At 44.9% G+C, this 27,058-nt stretch overlaps 1 protein-coding gene across 1 annotated transcript in view; it reads right to left on the reverse strand.

Annotated features, from left to right (window-relative positions):
* Nucleotides 1-3,356: 3,356 nt before the first annotated feature.
* The window catches only part of NARF (nuclear prelamin A recognition factor), a 33,107-nt gene continuing 9,405 nt past the window's right edge, over nt 3,357-27,058 (reverse strand). The window contains exons 4-11 of the mRNA XM_083148425.1: nt 26,445-26,577; nt 22,211-22,345; nt 17,239-17,357; nt 16,986-17,115; nt 16,156-16,228; nt 8,828-8,962; nt 7,000-7,157; nt 3,357-5,145 (exon numbers count right to left, since the gene is read on the reverse strand). Of these exons, the coding sequence (XP_083004551.1) occupies nt 4,904-5,145; nt 7,000-7,157; nt 8,828-8,962; nt 16,156-16,228; nt 16,986-17,115; nt 17,239-17,357; nt 22,211-22,345; nt 26,445-26,577 (1,125 nt within the window). The 3' untranslated portion in view covers nt 3,357-4,903. The remainder of the gene's footprint in view (nt 5,146-6,999; nt 7,158-8,827; nt 8,963-16,155; nt 16,229-16,985; nt 17,116-17,238; nt 17,358-22,210; nt 22,346-26,444; nt 26,578-27,058) is intronic.

Consider the following 27,058-nt stretch of genomic DNA (forward strand, 5'->3'; position numbering starts at 1 on the left):
TTAGGTCAATGCAAGCATTAGGTCGACATGGGGAAAGTTGACTGTCAAAAGAGGGCTCGGTGGCTCGCTGCGCTCGCCACACTATTCTATTCTCAACTCCACGCCGACGTGGATAGTGGGGGTATGAAAAGGTCGGAGGACGCGTACCGCCGCCCCTCGCGGGCTCGCCGCGCTTCGGGTTCACGTTGATCGTGGGGTGGCGTTAACAATTGTGGGGGCCATTTCAGACCTCAGGGGGACTATTAGGGCTCTGTGGCCCATTTAACATTGTTTCCTATGGAAAAATCGCGGGCATTGAGGCATTGAACAGTAAAATCGCGTCCAATCACACTTTTAACATTGATCCCTATGGGAAATCACGGGCATCGCGTCGCACCCATTTTTTTTAGTGCATGCGATGGCCGCGATTTTTTACCCCCGATGACCGCGATGGACATCGTGGGCGCCGTGCTAGGTAAAGAGTACCCAATATTCTGATACTCTAGCACCTACCAGAAAGTGTTCACAGCATTTTCATACATTTAAATGGACATTGGGATTTGAATCACAACCATCATTACAACACTGTCTACACAATACATTTTTTTAAATGTCCACCTAAGTGGACAAGATGTCATACGGGGTTAAAAGGTGCAGCAACAGCAAATCACATTCTTTGCCTGGAATTAAATGTGTGAGCCACATGCTGACATGGAGAATAAACCAGTAGTTTCTTCAGCTACGCATATGGCTATTGCTCCTCCCTGAAGGTGTTACTCCGGGTGTGTGGTCTTTAGCAGCGATGTCACTGCCCAGTGGCACAGATGTATTACTAGAAGGAGAGCATGTAGGCATGCTTTACAATAGCCATCAGAAATGAACCTGTGGAAGCTGGCATGGAGCAGCTGTCCAAAACAATGGTGTTTTTTTGTTTGTTATAGAGCTGACCACAAGATTATAAGACTGTAGACACACTAGACAACATTTTTCCATTGTACACTGGCTACCTGATGGTGGGCCTGCTTTATATACTAGCCCAAAGAAGTTGGTCAGTTATGTAAGGCTGCTCCATGCCAGCTACCACATGTTCATTTCTGATGGCTACAATTAGTTGTGATTTGTTTTCTAACCACCAGACTGTGGGGGTAATCAGGGAATTGGCAGTGGACTGCGGGGAGTTAGCCACCTCCCAGACAAAACGCCCTGTGGCAAACTGCAAATTAATTGTAACTGGATCACTAACCGCAATCTATTCTCATAACATAACCAGAAAATGGCAGGTTTCCTCCCCCAAATGCTGGATTCCAGTAAGTCAAACTGCAGCCCCATTGCATTAATTATCCATACGCATTTTCAGTCACTAATTCCCATTGCACAAGAGCACAGTTGGTCGATAATCACTCTATTTTCAAATTCTTCAATTAGCGAACCATGCTGAATTAGGCACTGTATTCGGTATTTTATGAATAAGGCACAGATTGAGTTTTGTTGGAAAAGCAGAAAAAAAAACCACACAACTGGGCAAAAACATATTGCACAGCAGGTGGGGCAGATGTAACATGTGCAGAGAGAGCTAAGGCCCCCATACAATTCTCCCACTTTTAGATCAGACAAGTCTAACCCAATTTCCCTTGAACCTTCCCACCAGGTCCCCGGGAGTCCTCACATCCAATTTGGCACTGCCATTTTTTACATGAGATAAATAGCATGTGATTTGCATTGCGTGTAAAAGGGATGCCTGGGGAGCTGCCGGGGGAGTTTAAGGGAAACTTATGTGATACTAAAAAGCACCCACTATGTGCTGCTGATGGGTCTGATTCTAATTTATGCTGCAGGTCCAACCTCAGACTCCGGCCCAATGCACATGGGAACACGCATCAGATCCGATCAGACGTCAAACACACATTTCATTTGATTTCTCCACCCCATCCATCGGAATAGGGTGAGAACCGGCTAAAATCGCACTAATGTATGGGCGCCTTTAGATTTGGGTGGGGTGTGTTCTGACTGAAATCTAAATTGCAGTGTAGAAATAAAGCAGCCAGTATTTACTCTGCACAGAAAAACATAACCCACCCAAATCTAACTATCTGTTGTATCTGCCTAGCAGGCAGTGCAGCAAGGTTTGCCCGGTTGTGTGCTTTTTAGCTTTGCTAACAGAGATGAATCAGGACCAAAGTGTGGGTCAGGCAGATTGTACAGGACCTCAAGAAGTGCAATGGCACCCTGCCCACCAGGCTAGTGTAATAAGACACAGCCCAGCCAGGGTAGTAGTGTGTCTATACACTGATCTATAAGCCTTATTGAGAGCAATTGCAGCTGCGATCCCATACACAGATACTGTGCAGCTATATGCAAATGTCTCACCAACATACACTTGTATTGTGATGCCCATGGCTGCGGCACATTCACATATCCTGCAATAATCTGCCCTCTGACTAACCCACATTGGCATAACAATGATTCAGGGGATGCGGTCATCAGGATCACAGAGTCTAGGTTGACAGTCAAAAGCTTGACCACTATTGGTTGACGCATGAAAAAGTCGACATGGTCAAAAGGTCAACAAAAGCAAAAGGTTGAAATGAAAAAGGGTCGACATGAGTTTTTCAAGTGTCCCCCCCCCCCCCCCCAAAAAAAAAGGACTTGTTCATACTTTACCATCCCAGTGGAAGCGGAATAGAATAGTGTGCCAAGGGCAGCGATGCCATACACTTATATGGTGTCCATGTCGGCCTATGTTGCCATAGACACTAAAAAAACGAAAACTCATGTCGATCTTTCAACCAATGAAAATCTCCCAGTGCATACACACTGAGCAATTTTTGCACATCCAATCAATTTTTGCGGGGGTGTACAGCTTTCCATAGCAGGACGCTATGGAAAATTCGTCCACCTTGCCACTCATCTGCTGGTGATACCAGCAGATGAGTGGCAGAGGTCGGCAATGATGCGGGAGTGCGTATTAGCGCTCATCGCCCCAGCCATATACACTGTGCAGATTGAGCTGAAAGCAACTGAAAACGGTAAAAAAAGTGATCTGCCTTGAGCTCAAAATTGCCCAGTGTGTATGGGCCTATAGAGCATCCAGTGGAGATAAGCCATTTTGTATATTGAATTTATATTAAGAGGATTGCAGCCCATGCGTTCAATAGACACCAGTGACCCCAATTTTGGTCATGAGGGGTTTAGTTAAGCCATTGGTCCACCTCACAGAAAGGTCCACCTCCAAACTGTTCCTTTGGAGGTGGACGTTATAAATAACCTATATAAAAAAACCTTATAAGTTACAAACATCTTAGAGGTTGATTAATATTCAGGAACAGCTGGTTTTCAAGTGTACATCATGTGTTGTATTGAAAAAATATGCATCAAAATAAAAATGGAAAATCAAATCTTTTTATAGAGAATCTTTACATCATACAACATAAACACAATTCTTGAAGGCTTCATTATTGATTAAATACAGAAAGAAAAAACACACAGAAAACAGAGTAGAACGTATGTATAGAAAACAGACATGTAGCCAATGTGAAACAGCAACAAATAAGACTAATAACCCCAATATATTTACAATTTGCTACAACTATTATGTTTTTCTTCATCGCTTCAGTTTGTAGTGACAGGAAATCATGTCATGAAATGTAAAGACATTTTCTGGAGTTCCAATAAAACAAACATTTTGATAAACAATTCATATTTTTGCCACATAAAGCCTGTATTACAGAAAATATGAATTTAACCACATCCATATGATTTAATATGGTAAATTATTATTTATTATGTGACATAATACTAGTCCTAGGAATTATGGTGTTTTCCATCTGTCTCATTAAGAACAAATACTGCTATGTAATTAGTTATAAAGTGTTGGAATCCTGGCAATAAAATGATGAATTTTGCAGAAATTAAATCAGTAAAACTGGAGAGATGCATGAAAATAAATGTAATTTAAATAACAAAAAAAAAAAAAAAGGACTGGTAATCTGAGATATATTGGATGGTTTCTATCCCAAATTCCTTTAGTGCTACATATTAAAAGTACCATTAGTTTAGCCTGTAAGACCAGCAACATCAAAGGCAATGTGGAGTGGATGCAAACATCTGTTTTCCTCCACCAAGTAACGCACCGATGTACCATAGAAATGCTGTATATGAGTTACCTACATAATTGGTGTCAGCCATTTTGTGGCCTGTTACTTCTTTAGGAACTAGTTACATCACTGTACCTCATGCCTCAAGATGTCACTATCTCCTAGTAAATTAATAGTGTGGGTGGTCTCAAAACACAAAATAGCTGGCTACTTTGTGCAAAGGCAACCTGACTAGTATGCAATATTGTTCTGGAAGCAAAGTACGGACGCCTCTTTGGATCGTTTCATGGCAGCAGAAGACATTTAACAAGATGCAACAAGATAAATAACCTTTCAGCTGCCAGAGCTAGCACCACTACAGGGATAAATGGGTTGCCCTGCCACGATTGTTAGTAGGGCAGTTTTAAGCAGCAATGAAATGAAAAGAAGGCAACATGAAAAGAATGCAAACTGCATTCTGGGACGGAATGGGTCAAGAGGCATGCACCACAGTCAACCCTTTATCACCACAAGGTTGATTCAGCAGCAAGGGTTGTATTACTATTTATATCTGATATGTCTAGCCCCTAAACACACATTACATCAAGCACACAAATACATAAATGCCCCCTCTGCTTCTCAGCATTTCTCACTTGCAACAAACTTGTAACGTGTTTTTTCCACCCATGTTTCTAATTTCTCCTCGGCAGCATTGTGAGATGTTTAGCATATAAAAGGTATCCAGTTTGTCCACTCCTTTGTGAGACAATAGACATACTACTGCTGGCAGCAGTCACCCGCATATTGCATAGGACAGTACGTGTGGGACTTCAGTCAATGCCCAAGGGTTGTCACCATTTCATATCAACCCGTGTAGCATTCAGGGCAGTGGGTACAAATTTGGTGTGTAGAGTCTCCCTTGATTTCTGGGACTCTGCTCCTTCAAGCCAGGTGGCATATAGCTCTTGTATGTGTGGGTTGCTCTCTGGGTTCTTCACAGGAACACGTGTGTATAAGGCCTCCATCTCTTGCAGCTGGGCCCGCTCTGGTTTTCCATCAGCGGTCTGTGCCTGGCCTTTTCCATTCAAACAACCTAGTGACAAGATAGAATAGGAGAGAAAAGTAGAATTATACAGAAAGGAAAAAACAAAAAAAAACGCTTTCTGCATGATTAGAACCTCATCTCAAATATACTTTCAACCAAACATTCTTGCTCAACCAAACCCTTGAAACATTTGCATATGAATTGTGAATGATAGTTGCAGGTCATTCATATGAATTAATCACTGGGTAAAGTGCTTAAACTTTAACATAACAAGTATTCGCATAAACATACAATGTAAGTTTCTGTCTCACAATACATTACTTTATGTGTCTGAGAAAGCTAATTACATCTCTCCACCCTCTTATCACATAGAAGAGCTTATGTGTTTACCAAACTGCTGTGCTGGGGGTTAAATCCCCCTCCCTTGCAGCACCTAGTAGTAGTAGTACGTTTATATATATAAGGCGCTGAAAAGTGTCCGCAGCGCCGTACATAGCAAACAAAAAACAAATGACAAGGTAACGTACAGGGTGTGTTGAAAAATACAGTATAAATAGGGGTATAGCTGGTAGAAATAAAATCAGCATCAGTTCAGAAGTAGGTGTCAAAATTGTCGAGGAGACTGAAGATGAAGTAGAGGAAGGGAAGAACAGGACAGGAGCACAGGTGAGGTAAAGAGGTAGGGTGAGTACGTGAGGAAGGAGGACCCTACTCATAAGAGTTAACATACTAAAAATAGGTGGGTGGACGAACGAAAAACAACAGGATAAGTAGGAACGGAGGGGAACGGAGGCAGGATAGGAGGATCAAAAGAGGTTAGGAGGAGGGATAGGCTAGTCGAAAAAAGTGGGTTTTGAGGGAGCGCTTGAAGGAGGTAAGGGAATCAGAAAGCCTGATGGGTGGCGGGAGGTTGTTCCAGTGCAGGGGGGCAGCGCGAGAGAAGTCTTGGACACGGGAGTGGGAGGAGGTGATTAGGTGAGAGGTCAGTCGGCGGTCAGCGGTGGAGCGAAGAGGACGGGACGGAGTGTGGATAGAGATCAGTGAAGAGAGGTAAGGAGCGGTGGAGGAGGAGAGCGCCTTGTAGGTGGTGGTGAGGAGTTTAAAGAGAACTTGGAAAGCATTACTAGTTTGATTGAGCATCTTTCACGTGTTTTTATATGCATGTGGAGGCATTTGTCGGGACCTGAATGTGGAGGTCATGTTGGTTCCTGTAGTACCACAAGGAGAATTTTGGGGTAACTCAACTTAGATATATTGGTAAGTGCTGTTATCATGTAGCCTTACAATAGACAATTATATGGCCCAGATTGGGTGCTGTTATCATGCAGTTTAAAGGCCCCCATACATTAGGCCCTAATTGCACTGACAACTACCCGGTGGGGGGGGGGGAGGGGGGGGGAGCGATGGGATGAGAGAGCCGGGCTGGGGAGGCGGCGATGGGAAGCCAGGCGCCAAGTGGAGTGGGGGGGGGCTGCAAGTAGAGAGATGGGCAAGGGAGGCAGTGGGCGCACTGGGCTGGGCAGTGAACGCTGCAAGGGGAACAGAGAATGGGGAGCGTAGGGGAAGACGGGCAGCAGTGGGCATACATAGTCAGCCGGGCAGCAGCGGGCGTATAAGACTTCCGGTATCAGAGAAGCCCTGACGAGGCTCGGAAGCTTATCATATATTTTGCTAAATATATGTAACTAAGATCTCTGAATTACCTTTTATTATGTTGGTTTTTCAAATCTTACTACTAATGCCCTTTGGTGTGCTGGGGGTTACCACCCCCTCACTTGCAGCACCTGAGGGGCATTACTAGTTTGATTGAGCAACTTTCACATTGTGTTTACCAAACAAGCCAACTATCTAAAATTATTTGAGGCTTTTGTAGGGCGCCAAAGGTTATTATGTAGAACGTACCCCCTGGGCAAGCTAAAACTTCCACAAAGTGATAGTGAAATTTCCCCTTTCGGAGTTTGAGCACCATGTTCTGTATGTTCCGGAATCCATATGCAGCAGCACATCTCAGGACTGTTTCTCCATCCTTTTCTAAGCATACCTCTTGGAAGTCTTTGTTCCTGAACATTATATTAAATAAAAACATTTGTGACTTAATACATCATTGGGACTTATTTTATAAGTAGGCCGGGGCACAACCAAACCAAATGAAGGAAGAAAGAAAGAGATAAATATACAAAAAGAAAAGGAAGGGCACAGATATACATACATGTAATAGAATCATTTGTCTAATACTGGTGATAAGGGGTGTACACACGGTGAAATTTTGGCAGGAAATTTTGACTAGATAGTCAAAATCTCCTAGAAGGTTAGCCAAAATCTCCCTATTTTTCTCCTGCTTAGTCAATATTGTCTAGTATAGATTGCTTAGCATAGATTGACTGTGCAGGCAAGGCAATTTTGACTAGATCATAGACTATAATTACTTGGACAAAATTGCTTAGTCAAAATCTCCAATGCATCTAGCCAAAATCTCTCTCAAAATTGCTCAGTCAAAATTGTCCATTAGCCAAAATCTCCCCATGTGTACACCCCTTTAGATTGCCAGTCCTACCATTATATATTTCAGATGCCTTGTTTCTTTGTTGTTTATTTCGATCTACCAACTATAAAGCAAGTCATATTATATGGATCTCTTACAATCTTGATCTAAAGGTGCCCACAGACGCATCGATCCCGGCGTGCGTTGTGGGCTTAACTAGCACACATAGCATCATGCCTTGTGCATACGATGTGCATGCGATGCTATGCTAGAAAAAGCTAGTACAAAAAGTATGTGCAGCACCGGGATCGGTGCGTGTGTGGGCACCTTAAGGCTTGTCTAATAACAAACAGCGCTGCCAGAATCAAGTATCTGTCGGGAGATACTGGATACAGTGTTGGCTTGCCAGTGCCAGACATTTGGTTCTCAGGCCTGCCAGCAGAAAGTGTGGGTTCCATGACCGCTAAAAATAAGCAGCCCCCCCACCCCCCCTGCATTACGCAAGATCCGGATTTAGGGGCCCAGACTTGAGCCTTTCGTTCAAAGTAAAACTTATAGACAAGCTGGAGTTTAAGGCAAAACTGAAAACTCAAAACCCATTAGAAAGCAAACTAATAATAAAGAAACTAAACTTAAGCAGTGTTAGTTAGAACATGTCATCAGTGCAATCTCCAAAGAACATCTGGATCTTTGCACACATGGATGTCTGGGCAGCCTGCATTTCTTTCAGTAGATCCATAACATGCCAAGCTCTGTTCTTCAGTACAAGCCAAGAGCGCCCCCCCCCCCTCTTTATCAGGGCCCTGAACTAGGCCCCCCATCCCCAATGGCAGCCCTGTTGGTTTGGTCACATTTATCGGTAGCCACTTACTAGAGCCCAGGTGTGGAAGAAATCAGGCGGCCCTCTTTGTGTAGTCAAACCAGCATAGTGTGCAGTTCCGTCTACATGGCCACAACCATTTAGCATGTGCGCAATCGCCCACTCATGCTCATTCAGCCACAAGTGGAAGCAACAATGTTATGCATGACCTTAAATCACCCATAGCTACAGATTTTTTTTTAGCTTGGACACATGTACAATGCAAAAACAACATAAAAACGGTGAGATCGAGCTTTAAAGAAGACTTGCCAAAAACTCTGCAGGAGGCCCAATATGCACTACAAAAAATATACACATACATAGGCCCTCTTTGGTAAATAATTTGTTTGTTTGGTTTCATTTTATGAAAATGTAGTCTGACAACTTACTTTAGTGTTTTGTATGTGATTTCTTTGACATCCATATCAAACAGTTCCTTAGCTGCATGACGGAACACGTGTGCTAAATACCCATCAGAGCTGGTGCCCTCATGGCGGACAAACTCACAAGTTATTCCTCCAAAGCTGTAGAAGGAAACAAAACAGGAGGAGAGAGCAGGTCACACCATGAAGCAGCCTTCCCCCTGACTGCTGGTCACATTGGCCCTTATTTTGATCGGTGCGGATATTCCCGCTTGCGTACGGGCCGCCGATGTTTATCGTCTGCGCATGTGCAGAGGTCACTCTGCGCATGTGCAGGCGATTTCGCCGCATGGATTCTTTATACGCCGCACAGGGGGCGTAGAGGGGCGTGAGGGGCTACTTATCCTCATTACCCTATGCATACGCCCCGCGTTTCATGGGCGTTCCCGTGCAAACGCGGGGCGTATGCATGGTAATGAGGCCGTGACGCGTGGGTACGGGGCGGGCATCTGACATCGCCGGATGTCAGCTGCCCACCCCCATACAAGATTTCACACGGACAGGTGTCCGTGTGGTCTTGTGTTGCGGGACCTGGTGGAGCGTGCGGCCCTGCATTCGATGTTCGGCGACCATCGAATGCAGGGGCTGCTCCCACCATGGAGGAGGCGTATCCCCGTCCACATTCATGCGGACCGCCACATATCCGCATACGGACGGAGGTGGCGATCCGTATGGAAGGCGGGGATTCGCCAAGACGGACATCACCGCATATTTCTGATCGGGCCGCACCGATCAGAATAAGGGCCATTGTACCAAAGTCAATCAGCTGATTAACACAAGGGAGAGGAACTCAAAACAGTTTGGAGAAATAGTAACTGGACCAAGTACATTAGTTTTCTAAACAAAGCACCAGCAAAATAAAAGTTCCCAGAGGTGTAATTGAGCAGCTATAGTAACAGGCACTGTCTAATACTGTACCATCGGATTTCATCGTTATCAGGTAAAAAAAATGGTCTTAAAAATGGAAATCAAACGATGTTTATAACATTGTGTCATCTTTTTATTCTCACCATATAATATTGTTCAGTATTAGTTATAGATTTCTCCAAGATACATATTGATGCTTATTTACTTCACAGTTCAACAAAATGGAGAAAGCCATTTTCTGGACCAGGTAGTGCAGAGGGTATGGATCATTTGGTCACCAGCATTATGGTCAACAAGCATTAGGTCCACATGACTTAAGGTCGACAGTGTCATTAGGTTGACATGGGTTAGGTCGAAAGGGCCATTAGGTCAACATGGGTAAGGTCGACATTGAAAATAAAAAAAAATAAAAAAAAAAATAGAAATTTTCTTTTTAAACCGGAATGTCACCACAGTCAACATAAACACTAAAACGTAGCACCGCTGCGTTCGCCATGCTTCGGGCACGGTGCCTCGCTACGCTCGAGAAAATATTTTATTCTCCCACTACGCCCTAGTGGATGATAGGGTAGGAAATACCACCAGTCGGCACATGTCATGTTGACATGGACAACGAAACGTAGCACCGCATCCCCTGGCATGGCTCGCTACACTCGGCACACTATTTTATTCTCCCACCGCACCCTAGTGGATGGTAGGGCATGAAATACCGCCTGTCGGCACATTTTGGTTCAACAAACAGCAAAAAACCCAATGTTGACCTAATGACCCTGTTGACCTTCCTGCATGTCGACCTAACGGTGTCTACCTAATGCTTGTCAACCATCATGCTGGTGGCCCAATGACCATATCCCAGTGCAGAGCAGAGATGCATGGTTGTTCCACAGGAAGTACTACAATATCTACGTACTAACTTAAACTGGGTACACACCGGGCGATATATCATCCATTCACACACCTTGCTGCACAGCCGATTCACCTTGCATATACATTGGAAGGTATCTCTGTATGTACTGGCAATGCGCCAACCACCCATACACTGTCTGCAATGACAGACGTCACAGCTGGGTGGGCATTTGAATTTGCCTACCCAGCTGTAAGGTCAGGACCAGCATAGAGAGTGACCAATCGGTAAGTGTATATTTTTATATAAATTGGCCACTGTGTAGGAAATGATCTGTCATGTGAGTACCCAGCCTTAGATGACTTAGAGGAGCCCTTGGTGACGCATATCAGAGCCTGTGTCTAACTAAGCCAAGAGTGAGGAGGGAGGAAGAAAGAAATTCAATCTTTTGCTTGTGGCTAACAAACTTAAGGTGCTAGGGATTATATTTCTCAAAATGAACAGCAAGCAATAGTACATGAACATGGGTTCTTTATTGCATGGCTTGCGCAGACAACTTGAAGTCTGTTTCATTATGCAGTAACTGGTGTACCTGAAACTGGAACAGTTCCAGCTGATTTGAGAAACATGAAGGAAATCGCGTGAAATCGGACCAAAATCGCATGTGTTTGACCGGATCAGGAGGTCGGATGGTCAGCATGTACGATCACGTCCGACCTCCTGCAGTGGGCGTAGCGAGCGGGCAGGCAGCAGCGTCAATTGCAACTTTAAAATAACATGTCAAATGACTCCCTCCGCAGCCGCTGATTGGCTGAGAGTGCTCTATCTCAGCCAATCAAAAGCCGGGAGAGTCATTTGACACATTATTTAAAAGATGTAATAGCCACTACGCCCACCTGCTATGGCGCTGGACAGTGGAATGACACTGATGATCTGGTCACCGCCGCCCGCCCCAACTGATCTGATTAACGCTGCTGCCCCACTGCTTCCTCCCCAGCCGGCCACTCATTTGAGAGCTGCCGCCCGCCCCCACTGCTCCTCACCGCCCTGTTGTTATTTTTTTTTACATGTGATAAATCGCATGCGATTTATCACATGTAAAAAATAGCACCTCAAGTCCTAAATTGTATGTGAGCCTCCCGGGGAGCTGCCGGGCGGCTCGGAGGAGAATTGGGTCCGACTTCGGCCTAATGTATGGGGGCCTTTAGACTTTCAAAGTGACCCGTGGAATAAAATATGAAGACCTTGACAGAGGCCATTGTTAAAACTGGATGGTCTTTCAAGTGATAAAGTGCAGAGTTTCAAAAATGACCAGAGCTGATTGGCTGGTACTTTATCACACAGCCTGTAACATGGCAGTTAGGAGCTGATTGGGTGGTCCTGTATCACTCTCCACTTTATAACTTTTTAAGGCCTAATACATTTGGCCCTATGTCACTTATGGAGCCAAGCAAAATCAGCAAGTAACTTTACACCATAGTAAAACCATGTTACACTACTTTGGGTCAGATATGAATATTCAGAGAGATTTCGATGCCAGAGGCAGGGCCGGCACTACCTGCTCAGCAGAGGATGCAGAGCAGGGAGGCGCCGGGCTGGAGAGGAGCTCTCCCCGCTCAGCATCCCCCCAGCTGCTGTGTTTTCAGTTGTTCATGCTGGCTGCTTCTGCTGCTCCTGTAACGGTGTAGGACAGGTAGAGCAGAGGCAATTAGGAGAGCCCTCCCAGGCACCCCTGAAGGCTGAACAGCACCAAGCGAAAAGGGGCAGAGCTACACGGATTAAAGAGGAGGGTATAAACGGCATAAAGGGATAGAGTTACATAGGAGAAGATTTGATGTATTCCCAGGATCAGCATACTTACTGTAGGTAAGTGGAGGCAGAATCAGCGAGTGATTAGTGTGTGGCCATTATGTATGGTAGCAACATACTGGGGGCATTATAGGTGTAAGCAGCGCTGCTACTGGGGGCATTACAAGTATAATTGGTGCTGTTACTGGAGGCATTATGGGTATAAGGACATCTGGTACTGCAGGGCATTATACATGTGAGCAGCGCTGCTACTGGATGCATTATGAAAGTTAGCGCTGCTGTTACTGTAGGCATTATGTGTAAGTGATGCTGTTACTGGAGGCATTTATTAGGTGGCCATACACACGCAGATTTATCTGCAGATCTGTCTGGTTGGAACAAAACCATGGTTATGGATGAGAGCAAATGACAGTAGACCATTTGCTTGGACATGCTGGAAAACTGACAAACTGTCACTCATCCATAACCATGTTTTTGTTCCAACCAGCCAGATCTGCAGATAAATCTTACTAGTGTATGGGCACCTTGTGATGCTGCTACTGGGGGCATTATACATGTACAGAGCCAGTAGAACCCAGTAAGCGCGATGGTGTGACGCCAAGTCAGAGAGGTGTTCCCTTCTGCCAGCTATCCCGCTATGGATCCCCAGCCATCCGACACCTGATGTTAAAGTGAAACAAACAAATCAGGAGCAGGGAGCTGCACCTCAGGGGCTCAAAGTCTCTGTCCATGTACAGACAGAGACCCTGCATCACTCCAACAATGGCTGTCGCCATAGTGGAGACAGACGCTATAGGTCTTCCTGCACCTCAAGAGTCTGTCAGGGCAGTGCAGTTTCCAGAAGCACTGGCACGATGAGCGCCTGCATCCCATCCATCACAACGAGCATGTTATTCCACCTGGGCAAGGAGCATGTAACTACTCCTGGGCAATTAGCATGTAACCTCTGGCAATGTAGCGAAGCGCATTTATGTGGCAAAATATGTAATGGGCCTTATGGTGTGTGGCATGTGTAATGGGTATTACGGTGTGAGTGTGTAATAGACATTACAGCGTTTGTAATCCTGGCGCAGTGTGTTAAGGGACTCTTCATTGTGCAGTGTGTCTAAGGAGCTCTAGCTTGTGCAATGTATATAAGTGGCATTACGATGTGGTAAAATGTGAAAAACAGACACTACTGTTTGGTGTAATGTGGTACTATTATGTGGCCACGCCCCTTCCCCACGAAGCCCTATAATAAATATGTTTTTAGTGTGTGTGTGTGTGTGTGTGTGTGTGACAATTGCTTTTTAGTTCAGGGCACCAAAATGTTTTGTTACGACACTGCTGCTACTGGGCACATTATGTGTATAAAAAAAGAAAATAATACTGCTACCTGCATTATACATCCTTTTTATGGGAGGGTGCAATTTTATAGTTAGCAGGAGGTTGCCGAACACCCTAGCACCGGCCCTGGCCAGAGGGGAATACCAAAACTGTAAATTGCAATGTTAAAACAATGTTGTACAGTTATTGTGGGTGACATTTAAAGGCAGCCAGTACTCACCACCCCACATGAAAACACAATAAATGTATTTTCACCCCTTGCATTGCAATATTGTTTGTTCCAAGTAAAAAAAAATATATATATACTGTATATGAGTTGCGTTTTTTGCTTCCAACTCAGAATCAGCCCATTACTGCAGACCCTGCGCAAGAAATGGTTTGCCTTAGCTAAATAAGCCTATGCATGACTGGAATTTCATCTGGCATTAATCTGCAGATTAACAGGAGGGTTCAAGCAGGTTGTGGGAATGAGTCTGTAAATCCTGCATTCCCTGGATAGCCTGAGCTCCTCCCTGCTGCTCCAAACACACAGCTCAATGCAAAGGTCAGCAGTACAACACTAAAAAAAAACCAGAAACCTCACAGGGAAAGGAAAGCACAACACTAGCTGGTTTGGCCCTTATTTGGCCTCCCTGTCTCCAACTTCTCTTCTATCTGTCCTCCATGCTACTTACCGGCTTATCTTCCTCTCCAAATGCACTACATCTACCTATCCTACCTTACAAGCCTATCCTGATCTGCTGCCTACCTCTGGAACTCTAGCCCTCTCCTTAGCAGACTATCCACAAAACTTCGAACGAGCTCTCAAGACCACCTTCTTTCTTAAAGCCTTCTAGCTCTCACCTTAAACCAGTGCCTCCACTATGTGACACCCCTGTCTGTCTGCCCCTCTCCTTAAAGCCGGATACACACTCAGATTAGCTTCTCTGACTACGGATCGCAGACCAGCCTGGGTGGACTGCACCCTCTATCTCTGCCCAATCAGCTGCTGGTTGCTCTCAAGTGAAAGGAAAATTATTTTTATAATACAGACATATTATATAAGTGCGTGTGTGTGTTAGACGCAAGTTACACACCCACGGGGAGTGTCTCAAATGACTGCACCCTGCATAACTGTGTGATAAAGACATCTGCACTGTGGCACTAATTATAACCCACATATTAGAGGGGCAGGGACTGATGTAAATGTTCAAATATTCTCTATGTAAAGCGCTGCGGAATGTGTGTGCTATAGAAGAAGCTGCAAATAAATAGAAATACATCTCTGTATGCTGAGCGATCTGCTGAGCATTGTCACTGTGTGTGTGGGACCCTTAACCAATCAGATTAGATTTATCCCGCAGGCTGGTTATACATCTACCGTTGATAATGGCGTGCAGGGCCGCACATGGCTATTGCTATGGGCCACACACACACACACACACACACACACAGAGCGATGTGTTTAATTTCTAAGTGATCTAGTCAAATTAAGTCAGATCGCTTAGAAAACAGCCCTTTATTGCTACGTTTATAGGCCCCATAAGTTGTTTCCACTCTGTGAAGGATCGTACAATATCCGTGGACCAATGGGATCCCTGTGTCTGCTGAAAATATACCATGATATCGAGTATCAGAAGGACAACAAGTTCTATAGGATCCCTGTGTGTGATGAAAAGAAATGGGACTTTATTAGATACCATGATATCTATTATCAGAAGGACAGTCAGTTCTACATGAATGTTTACCTCTTGCTCTATTGGTTGCCCTTTGAGCACACCCTCTACCCACCCTTCCCCTCAGATAGTATTTACCTGTATTATAATTGGATCTACATTACACAAGGTTTGCTTAATCCTTTACCAATTTGTTGTGTTTCTACCGTTTTATCACACAGCACCACAATCACACTTTGGCCCTTATTCAGATCTGATTGCAGTACAAATTTGTTTGGAAAATGGGCAAAACCATGTGCACTGCAGGTGGGGCAGATGTAACATATGCATAGAGAGTTAAATTTGGGTGGGGTGTGTTGAAACTGAATGCTAAATTGCAGTGTAAAAATAATGCAGCCAGTATTTACCCTGCACAGAAACAAAATAACTCACACAAATGCACATGTTACAAACTCTGCACATGTTACATCTGCCCCACCTGCAGTGCACATGGTTTTGACCATTTTCCAAACAAATTTGATCATATCTGAATAAAGGCCATTTTTGTGTAACACTATTTTTAATACATAGAGACATGACTTATGTGAGCAACACAATGTTATATTCTACATAACACAGGAGCAGTGCTGATACCAACCTTATTTTTTTTCATGTATACTAGGAAATCAAAAGTGTGGACATATTTTAGGTACAGGAGCTCCCATTGCTCCGCCATTATTCACATCAGGCCCTGCATATGGACATTATTTTGTACAACCCTGCACACTGCAGTGAGGCATAAATGAATTACTCACACATTCTCTAAAGGGCTTTCTTCCACTTCTTTGACAGATATGCTTCTCTGCTCCATAATATGAATCACTTCTCCTAGAAAACAGTGCAGATGACATGTTATATCTAAAAAATGGCATGGTATAATGACTAAAAACCCAGTAACATGATTGGACACATTAGATGACATGCATTATTTCCCAATGACCGCACATCATCCAGCATAACTGCAAACTTTAACTGCTTGCTATTATCACACTGCCATCTATAAACACTAGCATCACTCAGACACTTCTCACAGACAGCCATACATACTTCTGACAGAATTGTTTTTCACTTTTATTCATTTACACTTTGTTTAATTAGAATTTTTTTAATGAATTTAAACATTTAACAGCCTATTCTGAACTACTATTTTCTCCTATTTTGTATGTTTTACCCTATTTTGTCACAACAGTGGCCATTTTCGAAGATTGAAATACGACTCTTTGATATGCAACTTTGTGCATGTATCAGAGCAAATACCCAAGAGGGTTATGTCTATCAATCAGATAGATTCAACATTCAAGATCAGTTACATTTATGTAAAGATGTGCATAGTTTTAATTATGATTGTTTGCGGTCTCTACGAGCCATATACAATGCCGTTGGTGAGGAGGGTTTGTACTACGAGGATGGCTTTTTTTGGCGAGGAAAAGCCATCCTTGCCGTCGAGCCCCATCACCTTATTCAATGTTCCTCGCAATCAGAGGATTCCCTAGAACGGTGAGGCTCACCACAAATGCAGAGTTTGCTGCATTTTGTGGCGAGCCTCACCATTTTAAAGGCAGAGGATAGAAGAAAGAAAATTTACCTAATGTCAGCACACAGTCAACATCACGGCAATTATAGAGCTCAGTGTAATAGTCTTCCCTGAGGGCCTCCATCTTCCGGTCATAACAGGGAGCCACAGTGAGATGGAATATTTTGTCAGGGGCCAGGTTCTGGGGAAAAAGAGAAACAGCAGATGCATTCTTAGAACAGGATTAATGGCTTCCTCCATGGAATGTGTTGACAGAGTCAGTTGTCCTTCAAGTTAGAACAGAGCTTTTGATGGTCATGCTAACCTGGTTTTTCGCAAAGTACCCCTTTACCAATGACCCCATGATCTGCTGAGCCGATTTTGCAGTGCAGATGTGAGGAGTCACAGAATCACCCAGGACCCGCTCAGCATATTGCACCCAACCTAGAAAAAAAGACAGAGTCAATACAGAACAAGTCATAGAACCTTGCGTTCTGGTGGAATCGATGCAATAAAGAATACAGTATCTATCCTTATGTATCAATGCCTATTTCCCTATAGATTGTAAGCTTGCGAGCAGGGCCCTCCTACATTTTGACTGTCTGTAAATACCCTGTTTTGTTGTATCATTGTCTGCTATTGTAAAGCGCAACGGAATATGCTGCGCTATATAAGAAACTGTTAAAAATAAATAAATAATAATACAGACAAATGGACTGTATGTGCAATGCTTTTGAGTCTAATCCAAGTTTTAAAAAAGTTGAAAAAAAGATAAAAATGTTTACAAAACTAATGAAGCAAAAGATTTCCCAGAAACTGAACAGAAGTTCCCACTTTTCTGCATTCACATTAAAACATCTCTAAAAATGGGGAATGATATTGCGGGCTACAAAAGGTCAGCGCTGGGGACTAAAAATAAGTAGGAGATCTCAAAAGCCATGCAAAGGAACAGTATAAAACAACTAGTCATAGTCAGAGCATGTCATTAATTGTATGGTTCTTAAGAAAAATAAATCTTAAAATATAATCTGGGATGAAACAAACAATTACAAGTGTACAGCCTTTACATTCACTAGGAGTGATTGCAATCAGTGAGGCATGATGAGGTGCCTCATGCCTCGGTGATATTACTTGTTAGTGAATTTGTAGGCTATATTAATTCACATAATAGCTGACCCTACTGTGTATAAGTGAAATAAACTATTTGCTTACAGCTTAACGCTTATATTAGTAAAAGTATGTGAATTATGGTGCTAAAAAGGCAGATGTGAAACTTAAATCTCAGCACCTCACCCTAGCTACGGCCAATGAGCAGCTTGCAAAATGTAGCTTTGTCACTGTTGACTCATAGAGGGAATTGTCCATGACTAAGCACACAGTGTATTTTTAGCAGAACTGGACACAAACCAGATGTTCTATCCTTCCCTTTCAATGTGTTTACCATCCATCAGCACATTCACTTCTAGGAACTGATATGAGGGGGAAGGAGCGGAATAGATTATATGGCTCTGTATATTGATATATTGGTACTTATGAGTTATCCGGGCGCCCGATTTCTAAATCGGGTCGGATCAGGCACATCGCATCGCATCGCATGCGACCATCGGATGCGATGCCCCGATTTTTCCATAGGAATCAATGTTAAAATGGACAGAGTCCATTTTAACATGGAATTCAATGGGAAAAAGGGGTCCTTTTCATACCCCTACTATCCAAGTGGGCATGGAGTTGGATATAAACCTGTGGCGAGCGTAGCGAGCCACCGAGCCCGAAGCGTGGCGAGCCCCGCGAGGGGACATAGAATACCGTTCGCTCGCCACGCTTCGGGCTCGGTGGCTCGCTACGCTCGCCACAGGTTTATATCCAACTCCATGCCCACTTGGATAGTAGGGGTATGAAGAGGACCCCTTTTTCCCATTGAATTCCATGTTAAAATGGACTCTGTCCATTTTAACATTGATTCCTATGGAAAAATCGGGTCATCGCATCCGATGGTCGCATGCGATGCGATGCGATATCGCATCGCATCTGATTGTATGCCTTAACTTAAGGCATACAATCAAAAAATCGGGCGCCCAGATAACTCATAAGTACCGATATATTTTATGGGTGAGGGCAGAGTATAGCTAGGACTATTACTTAACTGTCTTTATATGATGGCATAGGTATTTATATGATGAAATAGGTATGTGTCATCATCAGAATGTCGACATGGTAGTAATGCAAGGTAAAGCAGTGTAACAGTGTTGACTTTAGAACTTTGGCAAATCCTCATGACTAAAACCCAACGAGTTAGAATGCTTTAGATCTCATTACCAAAATGCTGGAATGCCATGTTCGATATAATGCTGTCCTCCTTGCGATTGACGCATGGGGTTAGCCAGTGTAAGGGGATCTGAGGGCAAGAAAAAGAGTTGCAGGGAGAAGTGTGAGGTGAAATGGTTAGGCAGAGGACTGGTGGGGTTTCAATGGCCATTTGACACTAGAAAGGATAGGGCATAGTCCGGGGAAATCATTGCAGCATTTACCTAGTTACATATGCCATACCATGGGAGAAACGTACTGGGGGTTTTCTAAATGGAGAGGACGGGAGGGGTGATGTTGGAGATACAGTATTTCAGATCTAATTCAGGAGAAATGTGTTCTGAAAATGGACAAAACCATGTGTACTGCAGGTGGGGTAAATGTAACGTGCAGAGAGAGTTAGATTTGGGTGGGGCATGTTTTAAACTGCAGTTTAAAAATAGAGCAGCCAGTATTTACCCTGCCGAGAAACAAAATAACTTACCCAAAACGTACCCTCTCTGCATGTTACATTTGCCCCACCTGCAGTGCACATGGTAAACAAATTTATTTTTGATTAGGTCTGAATTAGGCCCATAAAGACCAGTGGAGCTGGAGAAGGCCTTGTATGCAGAGAAGAGATGTTTTACGAGGATCGTGATGGGGCGCCAGTGTAAAACATGGCAAAGAAGGGAGACCAGTGGCATAACTACCGAGGGTGCAGGGGGTGCAGCTGCTATCCCCTGCACCCTGTCACACCAGACCAGTGAGTGTGCAGAGCAGAGAGCAGAAGAGTGTCGGGGAGGTGTCCGTGATGGAGGGACAAACCCACTCACCTGCTGCAGCGCACAGAATAATCTCGGCGGCAGGCTCGGCAGTCGGCACTGGAGGGGCAAGGGATATTGGAGGAGAATTTTGCGGCAAAGCAGCAGCGGCCCCGCCAATAGGACTGGAGCCAGCTCCCAGAAGATGGACGGGGCGGGGGAGCCGGAGGAGAGGAAGGTGGAAGTGCTGGTAATTTTAAATGTTAGGGCAGGGACTCCAGCGTTCAGCGTTAGAAGCCCCATTCACTGACCTGCATGCAGTTAGTGGATGGGACCTCTAATGCTGAGCGCTGGAGTCCCGTCCATGCTGCTGCAGCAGTGATATTGTAGCAAACCCTTTTCTCCCTATTGCTATCACTCTATCTACTGTCGCCGTCCCTCACTCTCTCCCCCAATCGCTGGGAGTGGTGGGTGGGGGGGCATAAGGATACTTTGCTATAGGGCCCATGAGGTTCTGGTTATGCCCCTGGGGAAGACAGATGTGGAACAGCGATATTGGAATATGCATCTACCTGCAGCATTAAATATACAATGAATAAAAGTGAGATGGGAAGGGTGGGGGGCTTACAGTGGCCAAGATGAGGAATGATAAATGAGTGGAAAATAGTTCTGATAGCATGACAGAGGAGGAAAAGCCTGATACAAATGGTGCTGCAGAGAATGAGTCAGTCAAACTTGGATATTTTTTAAAGGGGCAATCACTCCAAAACCATGCCTTGTAAGTGATTGCCCCGTTCTTCCAGCATCCCGCACTGCCAAGGAACTCGGGTGGCATTACATTACAACACTGTGGTTTCTCTGTGTGAACACAAACCCTCTTTATGCCTTGTTTTCTGTATAGGGTATATATGGACGATATCAGCGCTACATTATTTATGGTAGGCATGAAACATTACTTACTTGATTTTCCTTTAAATGTTAACTTAAAATACACTTCTAGGAGCGGCTGAGAAAATAATTGTGTCACACTCAGATCATTATTGCTAAAGACTCTGCAGCCCTTGCCAAATGTAATTTAAGCCAGTCAGATGTGTGTTGGAGGTGACTGGGTGAGATTACCCCTCACCTACTTTCCTGCTCCCCATGGGAGTTCCTGGTGCAACAGAATGTGTTACACTGGTACTTCCACTTAAGGAGACCCTATGATTGTCACTTGGTTACAACTACATTTTTTAGTGCCCAGGTAGCTTTGCCTTCTCTGATCCTAAAAGGCAGTCTCTTTAGTGCAAGCATGAAGCAAGCAAGAACTTTCAGTTTGCTTTATTCCTTCAATTCTCCGAATGGTAGAAAGTCACCTCCTTAGTGCTGACCATATCAATCAGCTTAAATCCACATAAAAAATGGCATTTTCAATAGCTCAGCCAGGTGGGGAAAGTTAGGAATGCATATGATATCTGTAACTCTGCAGCATAGAAAATAATCCACAGATACAAGTAAGACGATTGTGAAAAGCTACAGATTAAAACTATGAATAGGGTACTGTACAATAAAGAGACTTTAACAGGAAAAATCATTAATAGGCAGTATTATGCTTTAAATATCTTAATACAGCCATTATTTGATGCAGGCCCAGATGTAATCGCCTGCGAGGGGCACTAACCAACATTATTTCGGTAATTTAGACTGCAGATTAAAAGGTGCCCATACACTGCTGCAACGTCTCGCAGCAGTGTTCGGACACCCGATACCCTGCAAGCAGCGGGGACCTTCCCGGGGGCACGGACGCATGCGATCCAATGTGAGTGATCGCATGCGTCCCTGCTTCCCACCCACCTCACCACCTGGAGGTAGGTCCCAGAACGGGTGGTCAGACGGCCAGCTGGTCCGACCACCTGGTCGGGTCCGATGCGCAAGGGACCCGACTGCATGTTAGGGAGAGGCGATTTGGTCCGATTTAACACAATTGGCCGAAATCGCCTCAGTGTATGGGCACCTTTAAAGTGGCAAAAGTATTAAATGCTAAATCATGTTGGTCTATCCTTTTACATGATTGCTTTTTTAAATCACCCGTTATATAAAATCACCAGTTTTTTAAACCCGCAACAGTTATATTATGCAAACTATCATCAGCCAAATCAACCAATCAGATTCTACCTATTATCTTGTAAATGGTGGTAGATATAAATAAATAGATAAAAGTAGAAGTGGATTGGTTTCTATGGGCAATAACTCCCCTTAGCCTCTTCTTACCAGGGCATGCTGATGCAAACATGGGGAAGGCGTGCTCATCCTGTGTCTGCCGTCTAAACCTTTGAATGAAATCTTTCTGGGTCTCAAGAATACTGAAATCTGCAGCAATAGTGGTGTCAAAAACATGATGGACACCTGAGGAAGAAGAAATAAACATATATATGTATAGGAGAATGCAATTAAGTGAAACAATTGTGAGGTTTATACCTTTATTTATTTGTACTAATTTTGGGAGAAAACAAATAGAATCTGTGAAAAGTTCACAAACTTATGCGTTTTCACGAAAACAGTCTACCGTATATACTCGAGTATAAGCCGAGTTTTTCAGCCTTCTTTTTAGCTGAAAAAGCCCCCACTCGGCTTATACTCGAGTCAGTGGCTTCTTTCCTGCGTCCAGCCATCCACTTCGCTGCCCGGCTGCACTTTAAACATAGGCGCGGCTACGGCAACATGGCCGCCGGCCTCCTGCACTATACATGTCCTCAGTGCAGGAGGCCGGCGGCCATGTTGCCGTAGCCGCGCCTTTTTTCAAAGTGGAGCCGGGCAGCGAAGTGGACGGCAGGGCAGTGGCGGCGGCCGCGTACCCCCCCCCCCCCCGTGGAGCCTGTCAGCGGCGCACCCTAAACACCCTGGAGTCGGATGATGGAGGAGGTAAGCGGTGGCTGCTCCCTCCCCCCTCTGTGTGTGGTGTCCCTTGCATGGGGATCAACCTGTGGTGTCCCAGCTGTCAGCACAGGAATCAGCCTGTGGTGTGTCCCAGCCTGAGCAGCCTGTAATGCATTATGCAGGAGTAGCAGCCTGTGGTGTCCTGTTATTAGGCAGGGGGAGCCCCCTGTGGTGTCCTGTTATTAGGCAGGGGGAGCCCCCTGTGGTGTCCTGCTATTAGGCAGGGAGAGCCCCCTGTGGTGTCCTGCTATTAGGCAGGGGGAGCAGCCTGTGGTGTCCTGCTATTAGGCAGGGGGAGCAGCCTGTGGTGTCCTGGTATTTTTATACAGGGAAATATACCAGTAGCTGCTGCATTTCCCACCCTAGGCTTATACTCGGGTCAATACGTTTTCCCAGTTTTTTGTGGTAAAATTAGGTGCCTCGGCTTATATTCGGGTCGGCTTATACTCGAGTATATACGGTATTTATCCTGGAGCCTGTTGGGAAAAAAAATAACAATTCCCGGTAACAACTGCTGTTGGGCGTAGTTTGGGGATAGCTGCAGAGCCTGGGGGAGTAAATTACAGCAGCTAACTGAATTTCACCCTCTGCAGGTCTAATAGCTCATATACTGATAATTGTCAACATATCAAAGTGGAATAAACCGTTCAGTACTGTGCTAACGAAAAATCAAGGAAATGGTCACAGAACCTGCAATTCAGTCTGCTTGATGTTTTAAAGTAGCAGCTATTACAAAGACAAAATCACGGAGCTTAAAATAACGGGCAGATTTCTACGGTATCCACCGGTGCTGCAGTTTGCACATTTATATTTAGCCCTCAATGTGACAAGGCATGCAATGCGATGGATGCTATTTTAGCCCAGAACGCACGCCGGGATCTGAGCGTGTATGGGCACCTTCAGATGGACAAAACTATGTGCACTGCAGGGGGGCAGATATAACATGTGCAGAGAGAATTAGATTTGGGTGGGTTATTTTGTGTCTGTACAGGGTAAATTTTGGCTGCTTTATTTTTACACTGCAATATAGATCTCACTTTGAAGTAAAACCCCACCCAAATCTAATTCTCTCTGCACAAGTAACATCTGCCCCCCCCTGCAGTGCACATGGTTTTGTCAATCTAAGAAGGATTTTGTCAGAAAGAGTGAACTAGAAAAGGCCCTAAGTTCTGAAGGAATGCTTATTCTTGAAATTAAAACCTTACAGTATTTCTCATTCTGAAATCTGTTTTCTTAACCCACGCCTTGTGAGACACACATGCTTCTGATTTTTAAAGTGTATTTACTGTAAGCGCAACTGAAAGGCCACTATGGGAGAAGGATAACCAACATAACACTAACGTCATGACCACCGGACTCTGATGGCGGATGTGACCATGACACACCTCAAATGGTTAAAAAAGTTTTAGTTTTTTACATTTTTTGCTGTCTCCACTTAAACTGTAACCATGTTTAAGAATAATAGTGTAGCCCAACAATGCCTACCATTTTATCAAGTTTTTTGTTTTAGTGCTGTTTAAGTCATTGTCTGATCACCAGGTAATAACGGAGGCAAGACACCATTTGAGAAAGGAGACTCCTGTCTCTTTCCGACATGTATTTGGGCCAGTATGAGAAAGCTAGGGCACAATGGGCCCGATAAAGGTTTGTAAGTAAAGCAAAAAAGCAAGCAACTGGGCAAAGCCATGTTGCGCTACAGGTGGGGTAGATGTAACATCCAGACAGCTTTAGCTTTGGGTGGCGTGTGTTCAAACTGAAATCTAAATTTCAGTGGAAAAATAAAATGGTCTAACATTTGTGGACTACATGCAAAAGAAGCCAGTCTTTATCCTGCATAGAAAAATATTAAATGTATCCGTTCCCCTTTCATGGCAACATGGTTTGTTCCAACACATAGTTGCTTGCTTTTTTTTTGCCTTACTGACAAACATGAATCAGGCCCCAATTGATAGCGTTATGAACTCCCCACTTGCAACTGCAAGATCCCATATATGTAAAAAAAATAGTTCACTCTTTCTGATAAAATTCTTCTTAGATGGACAAACCCATGTGCACTGCAGGTGGGGCAGATGTTACTTGTGCATAGGGATGCCAATCCCGGGGCATTTTTTCAATCCCGGGATTCGGGATTGAAAAATGCTCAATCCCGGGATTCCCGGGATTGGCTTCCCTAATAATAAAAAACACCCTGGCCGCCCGAGCGCTGGGTGGGTGGGCGGGTGTCAGGGACCGCTGGGTGGGTGGGCGGGTGGTTGTCAGGGACCGCTGGGTGGGGGGGGGGGGTGGATGGTTGTCAGGAACCGCTGGGTGGGTGGTTGGTAGGGAGCGCTGGGTGCCCGTGAGCGCTGGGTGCCCGTGAGCGCTGGGTGCCCGTGAGCGCTGGGTGGGCGGGCGGGTGGCCGGCCGTGAGTGCTGGGTGGGCGGGCGGGTGGCCGGCCGTCAGCGCTGGGTGGGTGGCCGAGCGGGTGGCCGTCAGCGCTGGGTGGGCGGGTGGCGTCACGCTGCGCACTGCGGGGTATGGGGAAGCCGGGCAGCGTCTGAGTGCTCAGACGCTGCCCGGCATTAAACTGCGCATGCGCAGTTTAATCCCGAAATCCCGGGATTGGAAATTCCAATCCCGGGATCGAAATCCCGGCGTTTTGGGGGCCAAATCCCGGGATCCCGCCGATCCCGATCCCGGGATTGGCCACCCTACTTGTGCAGAGAGAATTAGATTTGGGTTGTGCTTTACTTTAAAGCGAGATCTATATTGCAGTGTAAAAATAAAGCAGCCCATATTTACCCTGCACAGAATAAAAATAACTCACCCAAATCTAATTCTCTCTGCACATTTTACATCTGCCCCACATGCAGTGCACATGGTTTTGTCCATCGAAGAAGGATTTTGTCAGAAAGAGTGAACTAGAAAAGGGCCCTTAGTGCTCTCCATTCAAAGAATAAAAAATGCATGTTTTCTGTAGGGAAGGGTAATACTGTGTGGTGATCACTAGACAATAGATACTAAGGGACTATATTACTTGAATGAGGGGACCCCCCCCTCTTTAAAATGTGGGTGCCTCTGAATTTATGTACGCCATGTTAAGGAAGATATCACCACATCCCTGTAATCCCAAATTATCCATACATTTAGTGTATTTTGCCTTTCTGATTACTGGGAAATAACTTTTATGGGTTAACCATGTTTAGAAGGAGGATATTGTCCTATATTAAACAACCCCCCCATCTCTGTTGGTTCATGGTGTGGGGAGATGTAGGGACATACAGTCACTCCAAGCATATTTTCATACATTTTCACTTTTCTTTTGCAAAACTGACACGCAACAAAGTTGTGCCAGTCACTCGGCTCTGCGTCCGGAATACCGGACTGGTGGGGGAAGAGTTTTTTTGATGTTCGATGTTTGGGACCTATGGAACTCATTCTTTGCAGCATAGGTATATAAACAATGTTAATTCCTACTTGCCATCCCAGTGAAGGGGTTAAGCTTAAACAACATATTTTACCTCCAAGAGTGATAAGTTAAAATGTAAGTTTGGGTCTTTAACAGACTTTTAAAACACAAAAACTTACCTAGGCCTTTGAGAAACCCACAGAGCTTCCTAGCTGCCTCACAGACAGACAGATGGAACTTAATGGCAAAATAAGGCACAGCCTGTGGACTTACGGATGCAACAACCAGCCTATGGAGCGATGAGTCACATTTCTGTAAAACAATGGAACCATTGTTTAGTATAGTTTATAGTAATGCCAGGCCCGGTGACAGGGGGGGTCAAGGGGGACACCCGTGACGGGCCTCGAGGGACAGAGGGGCCCCGGGGATCAGACGCAGTTTTGTAGGGGGTAAAATATAGTCCCTCAAAGTCTGCCCCCGTAAACACTTACTTCTTGATTGCGGCGGCAGCAGCAGCACCGCTGTCCTGGGAGCGTGTATTCTTCCGCATTTGCGGACGGAAGGAGGGGAGGTCCGCGGCGGGAGTAGGGACTGGGAGGTATGGAGTGAGGTCCGCAGCGGTCATGGGAGCTGGGGACTAGTGTCTGGGTACAGCAGTGGCCAGGAGGAGGGGAGGTCCGCGGCGGGAGCTGGGAGGGATGGAGTGAGGTCCGCGGTGGTTGCAGGAGCTTTGTGCTGTCTGGCTACAGCAGTGGCCAGAAGGAGGGAGGTCCATGGCGGGAGCTGGGAGGGT

Source organism: Crinia signifera, chromosome 6, assembly GCF_055691185.1.
Source record: "Crinia signifera chromosome 6, ASM5569118v1, whole genome shotgun sequence".
Classification (NCBI taxonomy): domain Eukaryota; kingdom Metazoa; phylum Chordata; class Amphibia; order Anura; family Myobatrachidae; genus Crinia; species Crinia signifera.